Source organism: Equus przewalskii, chromosome 7 (genome assembly GCF_037783145.1).
Source record: "Equus przewalskii isolate Varuska chromosome 7, EquPr2, whole genome shotgun sequence".
In the NCBI taxonomy this organism is placed as follows: domain Eukaryota; kingdom Metazoa; phylum Chordata; class Mammalia; order Perissodactyla; family Equidae; genus Equus; species Equus przewalskii.
The window spans coordinates 12,436,802-12,451,015 of NC_091837.1; the positions used below are offsets into that span (position 1 = coordinate 12,436,802).

Here is a 14,214-nt window from a genome sequence, read left to right on the forward strand (position 1 = left end):
CAGAAATAAACTTACAAATTCATGGTCAATTGATTTTCAACAAGGATGCCAAAATAATCCAATGGGGAAAGAATAATCTTTTCAGCAAATGGTGCTTGAACAAGGGCTGATCACATGCAAAAGAATAAAGATTTATATATACCATATCTGAAAATTAGCTCAAATTTGATCACAAACCCAAATGTAAGAGCCAAAACAATAAAACTCTTAGAAGGAAACACAGGAGTACATATTTGTGACCTTGGGTAGGCAAAGCCTTCTTAGATACAATATCAAAAGCATAAGCAATAAAAGAAAATACAAATAAATTGTATTTGAATTTATACACTGAATATTAAAGACAGTAGAGCTGATGGGTTAAGAGGCCCTTAATAAAGAGCTTCTGCTGAGCACGTCATCAAAATGGAAAACTTCTAGACTTCAACTGATACCGTAAAAAAGTAAAAAGACAACCCACAAAATGGGAGAAAATATTTGCAAGTCATATATCTGATAAGAGGCTAGTATCCAGAATATATGAAGAAGCCTTAATGCTTAAGAATAAAAAGACAGCCCAATTTTAAAATGGGCAAAAGATTTGAATAGACATTTCTTTAAGGAAAGTATACAAATGGCCAATAAGCCCATGAAAAGATGCTCAAATCACAAATCATTAGGAAATGCAAATCAAAATCACGAGATATCACTTCAAGCCCACTAGGACAGCTACAATCAAAAAGACAGACAATGACAAGTATTCCCAAGGCTGTGGAGAAACTGGAACCCTCACACGCTGCTCGTGGGACTGTAAAATGGTGCGGCCACTTTGAAAAACAGTTGTGAGTTCCTCAAAAAGTTAAACATTGAGTGACCATATGACCTAGCAATTCCTCTCCTAGGTATATACCCAAGAAAAATGAAAACACACAACCATACAAAAACTTGTACACAAATGTGCATAGCAGCATAACAGCTAAAAAGTGGGAAAAAACTCAAATACCTATTAACTGGTAAATGAATAAACAAAATGTGATCTATTCATACAATGGAATATTACTCAGCCATGAAAAGGAATGGAGTACCAATACATGCCACGATGTGGATGAACCTCAATAACATCATTCAAGTTAAAGCAGCCAGACACAGAAGGCCACATATTACATGATTCCATTTATATGAAATGTCCAGAACAGGCAAATCTATAGAGACAGCATGGAGACTAGTGGTTGCCTGGGGCTGAAGGGGTTGGGGGGAAATGAGAAGTGACTGCTAAGGGGTATGGAGTTTCTTTTTGGGGTGATGCAAATGTTCTGGAATTTGATAGTGGTGACGGTTGTGCAACTCAGTGAATATACTAAAAGCCACTGAATAATGCACTTTAATGGGTGAACTGTGTAAGTGAATTATATTGCAAGAAAGATGTTTTTAAAAATCACTGTATGTATGTTTTATGTAATACATAAAACTAATCTATCATCTATATACTGTTTGACAAGTTGCTTAATTTCTCTTGAACCTCAGTTTGCTCCCTTGTAAAACGGGAACAATAAAAAACACCTACCTTGCAGAGTTCTTACAAGGGTAAAGGCACAACGCAACCCCACAGTCAGCACTAGGAGAGTCAGCTCCTATATCATACTCCCACACCACGCAGATTCATATAAGCTGTCACTTTCTTCCTAAAAGGGATTTGCTCCAATTTCATTACAGTTAATAGGGTCTTCAACTAACAGCATTAGTTCAGTGAGCAAAAGCTTTCAGAATTTAACTGGAATTCACTTTTGAAGCTGCTCGTTTAAGTTTTTCCTTTAAGTTTCCTCAATTGTGAGCTGTACCAAATTAAAAATATGCACCCCCTTTTAATTATCATAGTGCCCCAGAAGAAGAAAAGGCATGAGATTTCTGCACATCTCCTTCCTATTTGATCATTTAAGACCACCAATTCTTCTTGCTGAAAGCCTTCTTTACCATCGGCTGTCCTCTGGAGGCAGGACAAGGCTGGGCTTTGAGTGCAGGCTGCAGAGCCAGACGACAGGCCCACTTCCAGGTCCCTCACCAGCCTCCATGAATTACTCAACTCTTCTGTAGCTTGGTACCTAGCACAAAATAAGTGCTTCATAAACCATCACTGTTACCTCTTAGGGGCTTCCAGCAAAAGCCTGCTAACTGGCCCTCCATTCTCTCAACACAGTCAACCACCCTCATTCCTGGGCACTCTCATGCTGCTCTGGTCCTCTGCGGAGGCTCTAGTCTCCAGCTCTTCATCTTGCATGCCCGGCCTGGGCTCATGGCAGGCCTCCAGCCAACAGGCACCGACTTGAATGTGTGCCCAGTGGCCTCACTTGGCCTGCCGCAGGCTGGGGTGAGAACCCCAGGGTGGTTCCCCGTCGGGCTCCCAGCACTGCTGCTGCCTAGGATGTCCTCCTCCTCTTGCCCAGATTATGTGCTTTCACCTGCTGGCTTCCTAACAGGGGGCTGGCCCTAGAGTCAAGCTTCATCTGCCACTCTCCACCCTACTCAGTCCCAGGGTTTTCCCTCCTCTGTCTAAGGTGACCTTTGCATTGTCCCTTTAAGTTTTCATTCATTCCCCCAGCAACGGGAAAAAGGCCAAAGATGTTGAACAGACCTCTCTAGCTAAATGACAAATGACCTAACCATAACATAAATCATTTCAACTGTACCAAACAACTTGAAGGCCCTACTGAGTATTAAAGACAGAAGAGCTGATGGGTTAAGAGGCACTTAATATAGTGCTTCTGCTGAGCAAACATGGAAAGCCTGAAACAATCTCATAGTTGGCAAAGCTACACAAACAGCAAACTGCAGTTATTAGCACGACAGTGGGGCTGGGGCTGACTCACACACGCTCCGAGACATGTGCTTATCCTCTTCATCTGGCTAAACTCGATTCTGTGCTGCTGTTCCGAGAACAAAATGAAATTCTTACAGCTACCAGTGTGCCTGCTTCAAGTCTCGCGCATGTCGTGGGATGGAAGGAATGAAGGAATGGACAGCAGAAACTCACTGGCAAAAAAACCATTAAGTGAAACAGCTGGTTTTATTGCTGGGGCGACAGGAATATTTTGTTTTTAATTACACAACCAATATGTGTTCCTTGTAGAAAAACTGGATCATATATAAAAGAAGGTCAATACCCAGGATGATTATAATAAGAACAGCAGCAACTATGGCAAATGATATTGGTCCCATTTTCTACGTGTCTGCACTTTCAGATCTGTTCTCTGCTTTATTTTCCACAGTTCTGAAACACAGGCACTTTTACCGAAAGAAGGATAGTGGAAGGGTTCAGAACACAGGATTAGGGCAGAGTCTGAGCCTCTGGGTTCACAGCCTGGTTTGGCCACTGGCTCAGCGTGCAGGTGAGCCTCTCCACCTCCATCTCCTTATCTGTAAAATGATAATCATAATAGCACTTACCCTACAGGACTAGCATGAGAATTAAATCTAAAATTGCACATATATGGCATTTCAGTACAACGCCTGCAAAACAGTAAGCTTTCAGTGTTACGCTCCCCATTTTTACAGGTGATGAAACAACTCACCAAGCATAAATAACATGCCCAAGCTCACAATTGAATCAGCATTAGTACTGGCCATTAACCTACCTGCTTCCACGTCACAGTAGGCAGCTGTTTCACGATTGACAGAGAATCTCAATAAATAGGAAAGCAGCAAAATATTTCCTGCCACATATTTTTCTGATATCTATTATCAACTTCTTGACCCTGAACCAGTTACATAATTTGCAGGGCTCAGTGAAAAGTGAAAATGCAAAGCCCCATATTCAAAAAAATAAAGAATTTCAAGACAGTAACAGCAGGGCATTAAACCAAGCGTGAGCCCCTTCTGAGCACAGGTAGCACTCCCTTGAGGCCAGCCTCATCTCGAGCCCCTCGATGGCCAAGCTTTCAGGATTGAAATTGGATTACGTGATCATGACAGTCATGCTTCCACGATCAAGATGTTCTTTACGAATTCACTTCAACTACCTCCTCAGAGGGAACAGGTATACTGTGAAATGGTCTACAGCAATAACCAAGGACAAAGTCAAAACCAAATAATCAGCAAGCATGACTATTCTTCCTTCACCTGCTTGACAGTCGAATGCACTAAGCACCAGTTTACTCCAGGAAAATCTGCCGCACAATTATAATTCTTTAATCACAAATGTCCCTAACGTTTTTTTAAGGTAAGAAGCCCACAGAACTTTCAATGAACACTTTTATCACAGCAGGAAAAAGAGAGAATTCACCTATTTCACATTTTAGATTATAAACCAAGACTTCGTTCTTTTTTTTATAGAGAAACTGCACTTCATTTAAACTCTTTTCTTCACCTCCAATGAACAGAAAGCCTACCGTTTTTAAAAATGGGTATTGAAAGAGTGTGTGGTTTGATGACGATGATGAACCTCTTTATTAAAAGGATTTTAGGTCCGAGACTTTCTTTGTACTTTATCACAATATTTCGCAAGAAGCTGGGCAGCTCTGATATTGAGGAAGTGCAGATGCAAAGCCAGCAGACCTAAAAGCCAGGGCTGTCTGATGATTTTTCAAGTGTCCAAGGTGACAGCAAAATGATGGAGGATTCCCTCTGAGTCCTGTCTAGTAGCAGAAGGGGAAGTAAACCATCAAGTATACTGGGATGCCTAATGGTGCATCATTTACTCTGGGGGCACGATCTAATTAAGACCATTGACTCGCACAGTAAAAGTTTATTCTGTCTGGGCAGAGGATTTAAGTGAAAAAAGAGTGACTTTTGACTTCCAGTGGGTGCTTAACAGATTTAAAAGAAATAGGGCAGGGTGGAAGAACATGTCTAGCAGTAACCGTTCACCAAACAGGGTGACGCTGACTTTGCTCAAATCTTGCCAACCGAAAGAAAATCAATGCTCCTTTTCCTCTAAAATTTCTTGACAATTATAACATCAATTCCAAGCCATTCAAAAACCAGGGCTTTAGCACACCGCATAAAATGAAGTCAACAGGAACAGTTATACCAAAAAATTACAAATCCTTATCCTAACTACTAAATCTGTTAGCTTATAACTTGAGGCCACCAATAAACTCCCAGAATTGCTGAGATGCCTTTAAAGCAGAGTTTCTCAAGGAAAACACCACTGACATTTTGGGCCACATAATTCTCCGTTGTCGGGGGCTCTCTTGTGCACTGTAGGATGCCAAACAGCATCCCTGGCCTCTACCACTAGATCCCAGAAGCACCTACTCCCCCGACTTGTAACAACCGAAAATGTCTCCATGCATTACCACAGGGGGGCAGGGGTTGCGTCAAAATCACCTCCGACTGAGAACCAGTGCTTTCAAGAGATGGCATTAAGTAAGACGAGGAATCAAAGCGCTTTAGAACAGGAAGGCATTTTAAGGATCTTGGGCACCGGTGATTCTCAAACTTTGGTATGCATCAAGCCTTCCTGAGCCAGAGAGGGAAAATGCCTTGCCCAAGGTCACAGGGCGAGTTAGAACCTGGACTCTAAACCCAACCAAGCCCTTCCTTACAAAAACGGTGGGTAGGGTGAGGAGCGTGCGTTGTCCCACGTCTTTGACAGAGGCAGTGGCGCCTCAATGGTTAAGACGGTGCACTCTGGAGCCAGCCAGCCAGAGTTAAAAATCCCCATTTGGCATTATTAGTTGGGCGACCTTGCGCAAGACACATAACCTCTGAGAGCCTCAGTTTCCTTCTCTGTCAAATGTAATAATAACAGCACCCACCTCCTGGGATTACTGGAAAGGCAAAGAGAGATCCTGGACAGAAAGCCCTGGCACAGGGCCTGGCACACAGTTAAGCACTCGACACATGTCCGATTAGGACTGTCCCACGGCTGCAGAATTGAGGGGCTCTGCGGGGCCCCAGGGCAGAGGGCTGGAGACGGGCTCAGGGAGGCGAAACGACCCCCGACTCCCCCCGCCCGCGCCTCACCTGGCCCCGCAGCTCCCTCTCCAGCTGCCGGTAGTCGTTGTTCCAGACCAGGAGGTGCAAAGGGAAGTGGCCGCCGGCGTCGCGGGCCGAGGACATGGCGAGGAGGCCGCCGCCGGGCCCTCAGCGCCCGCCGGCCCAGCCTCAGCCCCGGCGGGGTCTCCCGCGCCCGCCCGTCGGGCGGCCGGCGAGAGAGAGAAGAGACGAGCGGGCGAGGGGCGCGGGCCGCGGCCGGGGGGCCTAGCGGGCCGGGGGCCGGGCGCGCGGGAGGTCGGGTGTCGGGGGCCGGGTCGGGGACGCGGTCGGCCGCGCCCACCCCGCGCCCCTCCGCTCTCTGGCCGCGCTGACAGCTCCCGAACCGACTTCTGCGGGCCGAACTGCCCCAAACAGGGAAGTGCGCGGCGCGAACCACCGCACGCCGCGGCGAGGGGGAGGCGAGGCGAGCCACCCGGTGGGGAGTCCGCCCAGTGCCACCCATCTCCGACTCCACAGCGGAAAGCACTGTATAATCGCCCAAACAACTCAGATTTCTCCCTGAGCCCAGGATCTCGACATGGAAAACTCGGGCTGCCCGTTCCCAGCCCCTTTCCCCCTGCTCCAGCAACCGCACGTGGTTCGGTCCACAACTGGGCCTCTTCCATTGGCTCTGCGGTCAGGGGGTGACAACAGACGCCCGGACCAAACCATTCCAGCTACTGACTCCCTTGCAGCCTTTTTGGACCAGGGCAGATGCTTCCACGATTGGTTAGAAGCCATTTTGGAAGTGGGCAACACCAATTTTAAAGGGGGAGTTATGAACTCTGGAGAAGTGGTATTAAATATTTGCATAAGAAGAGGGTAGTTCCTTCTCAAGCTTTCTCAACTTGGGCACCTTTTAAACTGGTTAATTGTTTCTGTGGCGGTTGTCCTGTGCTTTGTAGGATGTTGAACAGCATCCCTAGCTTTTCTAGCCACTGGATGCCAGTAGCACTCCTCAAAAAATGTATCCAGACGTTGCCAAATGTCCGCTAGAGGACAAAAATCACCCCTAGTTGAGAACCACTGTTGTACATGAAGTCTGAACTGGGTTGTGATTCACAGTTACCTGTGGTGGTGGTTTATTCCACATATGAGTGTCATTTATTTTTGAAGCTAGCCATCTGAATTTGGGGCTATGGCTGAAAGGACTAATAGATAATACCCAGACTTGACCAAAGTCTGCAAATATTAAGTTCATTCTTTGGGTTTCAACCTAAGACACGATAGCTCCTTGATTTAATGAAGAACCGAATCAACTTAAAGCTACTCACCAGCCTGAGCATTCTGCACAGCTGTCTGCAACTAGACCACATAGCTGGGCGAAGTTATTTAATGCATCCTGAAAGCACACCCTCTGCCTCCCCTGCTTGTGCACATCCAGCTGTTCAGATGCCTGCGACAACAGCTGTCCAAGAATCCTGGCCTAATCCATTCTCCACACATGTTGGGTCCAGAAGATTTGTGAGTCTGTGAACCAAAACAGGCTGCAGGAGCATCAGGATGGCACCCAGAGGCTCTAACTGGAATGTGTGGGAATTATGTGGTTATTCCCACACCACACATTTATCAGAATGGAGAGATGGAGCGAAGACCAGTGCTTCTGACACCTCTTCCATGACTTCGTATCCTCTCAGAAACCTCGTGCAACTTAATCTTCTGTCTCTTCATTGTCCCATGTTTATTGAATGTCTGTCTTCTTCATTAGTTGCAAAACTCCACAATGGCTGTTACCAGAGTACCTAAAGTCAAAATAGTACCTGGCCCATAATAGGCATCCAATATTTACTGAATGGAGATCAGAGTTGTGTTGACATATAACACACAATAAATATTTCATCAGCATTAGAGTCACATCTCTTCTCTCTTTCACACTGATTAAACTCATCTCATCGTGTTTATCTCACACTATCCTATAAATTAGCTTACCTAGTCTTATTTTTTTAAAGTTGTGATTACACAATAATAGGAATACCAAACACTAATAATAACAGGAGCTACTATTATTGAGGGCTTACTATGGCGCAGGCGCACCACAGTTTTCTGTAAATTATTCCATTTGTCCTTAGCCAGATAGTTTAATATTTAGCTTTGCACGTCATATATGAGTTTTGTCGAATATTCTTCTTCCTCTTCCTCTTCTCCTTTTCCTTCTTTATACCTTCAAAAATGTGAAAATCATTCTTAGGTGGCAGGCCATGCAAAAGCAAATCATGGGCTAGAGGTAGATAACACATTGACTTCATTTTGCAGATGAGACTAAAACTGCAGCCTAAAGAAACATCTAACACATTCTTATTTTACTTAATTTTTTGTAGATCTATCTCAGTAGAATGTAAGCTCCATAAGGACAGGAAATTTCGTCTTCTTTGCTCACTGCTGTTTCTCCAATGCCTGGAACAGTGTGTGGAACATAGGAGATGCTCAAGAAATATTTATTGACTAAAGGAATGAATAAATGAATGAACTTGGCTGAAGGTATACTGTGATTTTGCTATTGATTGCCTCAGGAAGGTTGTGGCTGGAGAGTTCTGGACACTAGATTTTGCTGCTTTCCCTAGTATTAACCAGTGCTGGGTACAAAGTGAGGGAGACCTAAATTCAAGAAGATTCAGACGTATGCGGGGCGGTGGGGGGGGCCGGCGCACAATCTGCCCTCACTCAACATGGCGCCAGGGCAGCGTGCCCTTTCCGGTCACATGACCCGCCCGTCGCCCAAGGGCACCTCCCCGCGCGTGCGCGCTTCGCCGCGGCTGCGAGGCGCTGAGGGGAGAGGCGCCACCGCCAGCGCCGCCGCGGGGACCCGTTAGAGCGGAAGCGCCGCCGCAGCCGCCTTCGCGGTCCTGGGACCCCTGGTTCCTGGCAGGTGGGAGGCGGGAGCCATGTCGAAGCGGCTCCGGAGCAGCGAGGTCTGCGCGGACTGCAGCGGGCCGGGTGAGTGGCACCAGCCGGGCCCGCTCCCTTCAGCTCTCCCGGCCGGGACCCCTGCCCCGGGGCCGCCCCCTCAGGTCGGGCGGGTCCCGGCGGCCGAGCCCCGCACCTCATGCCCGGGGTCGCGACGAGGAGGAGCCGGGGCGGCCTTGGGGCGGGACCCGTCCCGGGCCTGTCAGAGCCGGGCGGGCAGGGGGCCGCCGCCCTCCGGTCCCTCCCGTCCCTCGCATCCCCTCCATCCCGGGCCGGCAGGAGGCGGCCGGGACAGGCCCGCTTCCCCAACAGGAAGGGGCTTGGGCAATCCGCGGGAAGGCCAATTACAGAAGTAAAGTGCGAGCGTCCTCCCGGCTGCGGCCCCCAGAGGCTGCAGGTGTCACCTCCCCTCCCCACAGCCACCCAGACCCCCTTCCCGCGAGGGGGCCCTGCTTGGAGTGGGCGACACCCCCCGCTTCCGTCCCCCGAGACTCGCCAGAGGACCCCCTCGATGACTTCCCCGCTCCTGCCATCCCGGCTCCCGCTCCAGCGGCGAGAATCCCCGGGACGTCGGGGTCTTGCAAACGCCACCAGTGCTTAGGAGGCAACGCATGTGTCAAGTTTGGGGATCTGAACGGCCTGCGTTCAAACTAGATTTTGCCTCTGGGTGACCTTGGCCTGGTGACTTCCTTTGGCCGAGCCTTGATTTCCTCATTTTTCTGATGGGGATAATCGGGAGTACCGCGCTCAGTGGTTAGGAAGATTCAGTGAATATTCTTAAGATCATCTCATCTATGTGTTTTTTTTTTCTTTTTTCTTTTGAATTGTGTTCTTTAGTGCAGAACGTTTGCAGTCTCTTATAGCTAGAGGTGAATTTCTAAATCATACATTAATTGCAGCTTGCAAAACAAACGCAAAATCGCTGGCAAATAGACACATTTGGGCATTCAGGCAGTATAGGCATGTGGGGGCACTGAAAGGCGGAAACCGTTTTTCCCCTGGGTAATTTCCAGATTTAGGGTTCAGATCCATCTTAGCAGTTGGAACAGAATTGGCAGGTCTCTCTGCTGTTCTCGGAGCTCGGATTTATCTGCTTTGAGTTTGAAATAATTCAAAGGTAAGATGGCTTCCTTGGCACAGTAGCATCCAGTAAACCATCTTAATGAAATCACTGAGCGCTAGCGTTTTTGCAACTGTTCTGAACTTCATCTTGTCATATGAAAGTGGAGACTGCTTTTCAATAGTACTGTGATAACTCAAACCTTATGTGGTTATTTCACGGCCTGTATAGTGCAAGTGGGGTTACCAGTTTCCTTTGAAGATGGGGGAGAGAGGTGGAGGAGTTTAAAAACAGGTGTTTTGTAAACGAGCTTAGTGTGGGTTATACAAATTCCATTGTAGTCTCTCAAAATGTTATTTGTTCCGCTTCCTTATTTTCTATTTTTTTTTTGCCTGTTTTCGGTTGAACTTTCTGTGATGTGTTTGATTCACGAGTCTAGATTCAGACTTCCTCTTGGAATGTGTATTCTTTACTTCTCAATGGATGATGGGGGGCTGAGGAAAACTGTTCCTCCACTGCCCCCCTAAATACTGTCTTGCATTTCTGCAGCATTTTCTGCATTTCAGAACATTTTCTCTTCCATTGTATTGTTTTAGTTGTTGTCTCATATGCCTAATCTACAGAGACTTGAGTCACTTCCTTCCTGTTTTGAATATAATTAGGCTACCTTGAAGTGTTCTGTGAACTCGAGCAGCTAGGAATTTGTACTGCCATTTCTGCAGAGCCCTAGTGAAAGAGTTACCTTTAGGGTTCCTTTGAGATTCTGGTGAATGCTGAGGCCTTCTCCCCAGAAAATGCACACGCACTTACTCTTTCATGTGGAATTTATGTTAAGATTTCTTAGTGAGGTCACAGACTTTTCTGAAGCTGATTTGTGGTATTCCTGGAGCCCAAGTTGAAAAGCCCTGCATAAAACATTCAGATAAACTGAAAGGGTTTCACCCAACCTCGTTCTTACGAACTCAGTTTTGGTTTTACTGTGTTGTTAACATTCTAGTATTCTTTCCATGGGATTCTGATCCGTGATGCTCAAGTGATTAATCAGGAACCTTGCTCAATGTGTATTAAATCCTTATTGTTTTGTTCCTGTTTAATTTCTTCCAAGAATATTGTAAATCCTTTGAATGATATGTGAAAACCGAAGCTATGCTTCAAAACAGTCTTTTTTCTCATTAGGAGTAATACTATACTGCAAAAAGCAGGGTTGTTGTGTATCTTGGTAGGGATCCTTCATCTTGATATTTCCAACCTTTGCTTTTTAGAATAGTATAGTAGTACTGACAGAGTTGTAGTTCATTGAATTATTTTGTTTCCGTTTTGTTGCATGGCATAGACATCTAACCATGATCACATCTTAGTAAATATTGTACTTTTTTTTTAACAAATCTAGTTCATTTAAAATATATCCTCCTCTGAATTCAACTACCTGAAAACTCCACTGAGATTTTTAGCTAGTGTTCACGTGAAACGTTTGGCGTTTTAAGTATTAACAATCAAAAACTTTTTCCAATGCTCTTGAAAATATCTGACTAGTGCTTAGAGAATAATTTGGAAAAGCTATAACAGCTAATATTACTGGGTACTTACTATTTGCAAGGAACTTTATTTACTCTTTATATCCTCACTACCCTGAGATGTGTTGTTATTCCCATTTGATCCATGGCAAGGGCGCTCAGAGAAGTGACTTGCCTGGGATCATTGTGCAAGAAGTGGCAGAGTTGGGGTTCAGACCCTGGACTCCTTGTCTCCAGGGCCAACCCTCTTAACCACCACACTCTCTGACTCCCAGGATTTGTCTTTGAGTGAAATCCCATAGCTTTTCATTATATGGTTGGAAAGAGTTTGCATAAACTGTTAAAAATGGTAGAGATGGTGTACATGCATTTTAGAGATTTTTGTGGACATTGAAGAATTTTAAAATATAACCCTTAGACCAAGCAGCTTGAATAGCACCTATTGTCACCCCATTGTGAGTCTGATGAAATGTAGGTGGTCTGTCTTTATTTGGGGTTTCTGAATAGTCTGTTTACTTACCCAGTGTGAATTATTCTTACTGCTTCTCAAGTGTGAATTATTCCTTGTTTCAAAGGATGTGTAATGAAGCTCTGTGGGACTTCACAGGAAAAAAGTATTATACATACACTAAAAAATACTACTCATTTTTATTTTACATCTTCGTCTCTGTGAAGCTGCTGTTGTTACAGCTTCTGTTCTTTCGGATCAGTTGCAAGATTGGACTCAGTAGTTCATTTAAAACAACGAGTGAATAGCAGAATGTTTCCCAGTGGAAGGGGCCAGGTTTCCCAGCCTGTGCTCAGAACCACAGCAGCTGCACAGGTTTCTAGTTCTGTCACTCGCAGCTTTCTGCTAAGCAGGCAGGCTTGTCGACTTGTAGCAGTCTTTTCTCCATTTTCTTCAGATAATGCTATGTGGATTATTCACTGTCACAGTGATATTATCTTGCCATTTGTGGAGATGGATTCGAAATGATTCATCAGTATCCTCTCCATTTGCTTCTCGTGTGGAATGACAGAGCATGCACCTGAGACGGTAGATCACGTTAGGGCCACAGACTGTGGCCCTGAACCAGAAAGGAGATAACTGCTTATTAAAAACTTCAGCTCCTGTTTTCAGTCTCAGTTAATGTTGTACCCAGTCAGCCAAGACAGGTGGTATCATCAGACAAGCTCACCAGCTTGATGTGTTGATTAGTGTACTAAAACAACAAAAATGTCTTGCTTTTCTGGAAAAACCATACCTCAGTCTTTTGCCATCTGTCAGTAAAAGCAACCAACTAGTATCCTCGCCACTGAGATTTCATTCTTCTCTCCAGATCCTTCCTGGGCATCAGTAAATAGGGGAACTTTTATATGTGACGAGTGCTGCAGTGTCCATCGGAGTCTAGGGCGCCACATCTCTCAAGTGAGGCATCTTAAACACACACCATGGCCTCCAACATTGCTTCAGGTAGGATAAGAATTCTTCTTCTCATGGTTTATAATTTAAGTTTTTAGAGCTTATTGTTTTAGCAACTAAAACTTCTCCTACTGTATTTCTTAAATCTTACAAAAAATGTTTGAATCAAAACTGAACAGAGGTGCCATGACCATCAATGCTATATATAGATATAAGCATTGAATTCATCATTTAAGATTTGGTTCCTTGGGGCCGGCCCAGTGGCGTAGCAGTTGAGTTCACACCTTCCGCTTTGGTGGCCCAGGTCCGCCAGTTCGGATCCCAGGTGCGGACGTGGCACAGCTTGTCTAAGCCATGCTGTGGCAGGCATCCCATGTATAAAGTAGAGGAGAATGGGCACGGATGTTAGCTCAGGGCCAGTCTTCGTCAGCAAAAAGAGAAGGATTGGCAGCAGATGTTAGCTCAGGGCTAATCTTCCTCAAAAACAAAAAAAGATTTGGTTCCTTCCCAATTTAAAACTTGTCCCAAAAAATCTTGATTATAGATAGGCATATAGTCATTAAAATTTCTTGGTATCGTTTCAGTGCTGACTTTCTAGAATGTCACCAGAAATTGTTTTTAAACAGTCCATCTTTTCCACATACCATGATGAATGTTTCTGAAAGCTATTGCCTTAGAAACTTTCCATTAATCTACTTATTCCTGAGGACCTGCTAATATTTTTAGAACATTTTTTCTTACTTTGATAGAAGCGTGGACTGGGATTCCTCAGAAATTTCTGAAACATCTGCTTTAAGTTTTCTTAAGTTCTTATTACTAGTTAGATACCAAATGAAGTCAACATGTTTTGACTGATGGCCTAACGCTCTGCTAAGTGTTAAGTGGGCTCTTTGTTTTATTTGGGGTCCAGTGTCATGTCACGTGTACTTCTATTTTGAAATTCTGTTGGAACTCAGAATTAAGCAAGTGTTTCGCCTTCATTTGTCTTGAGGACATGTTTTACTAAATCTATGGCAGCTGCACAGCGTGTCCCTTACACTTGCCTATGCAAACCAAGGAACCAGAACAAGTAGGTCTAGGTCTCTGATGTGACAATATCTCCAGTAATGTGAAAAACAGTTGGGGCCATGTCAGGAGTCATAACTTTTGCTCAGAAATTCCAGCAGCTCATTCTCACGTCAAAGTGGGTGTTTACTGCTCTCAGGTGTGTGTTTACAGATTTTATTATAGGATCTGAATAAAGTCCAGAGAGGAGTAGTTTAAAATGCCAGGGTTGACCCTAAAAGAACAATTCACGAAGTATGGCATGTGAACCAACGCTGGTACTCAAGACAGATGTAGGTAATACTCAAATATTTGTTTTAATCGTTGCATTATTTTTAAGT

The 14,214-nt window shown here is 45.0% G+C and overlaps 2 protein-coding genes across 24 annotated transcripts in view; one reads left to right on the forward strand and one right to left on the reverse strand.

Annotated features, from left to right (window-relative positions):
• The window catches only part of ANKRD13A (ankyrin repeat domain 13A), a 31,597-nt gene extending 25,297 nt beyond the window's left edge, over positions 1 to 6,300 (reverse strand). For both annotated transcript variants that reach the window (XM_008540020.2, XM_070626996.1), the window contains exon 1: positions 5,938 to 6,300. In XM_008540020.2, the coding sequence (XP_008538242.2) occupies positions 5,938 to 6,033 (96 nt within the window). In that variant the 5' untranslated portion in view covers positions 6,034 to 6,300. The remainder of the gene's footprint in view (positions 1 to 5,937) is intronic.
• A 2,342-nt stretch (positions 6,301 to 8,642) lies between these two features.
• The window catches only part of GIT2 (GIT ArfGAP 2), a 48,028-nt gene continuing 42,456 nt past the window's right edge, over positions 8,643 to 14,214 (forward strand). For 18 of the 22 annotated variants that reach the window (XR_011541805.1, XR_011541807.1, XR_011541806.1 and 15 more), the window contains exons 1-2: positions 8,678 to 8,883; positions 12,747 to 12,880. Coding sequence is in view for 18 of the 22 variants with exons in the window: in XM_070627018.1 (XP_070483119.1) it covers positions 8,832 to 8,883; positions 12,747 to 12,880 (186 nt within the window). In the remaining 4 variants the exon portion in view is untranslated. Of the gene's footprint in view, positions 8,884 to 12,746; positions 12,881 to 14,214 lie in introns of all 22 variants that reach the window. The other 4 variants (XM_070627007.1, XM_070627024.1, XM_070627011.1 and 1 more) reach the window with 3 other exon arrangements.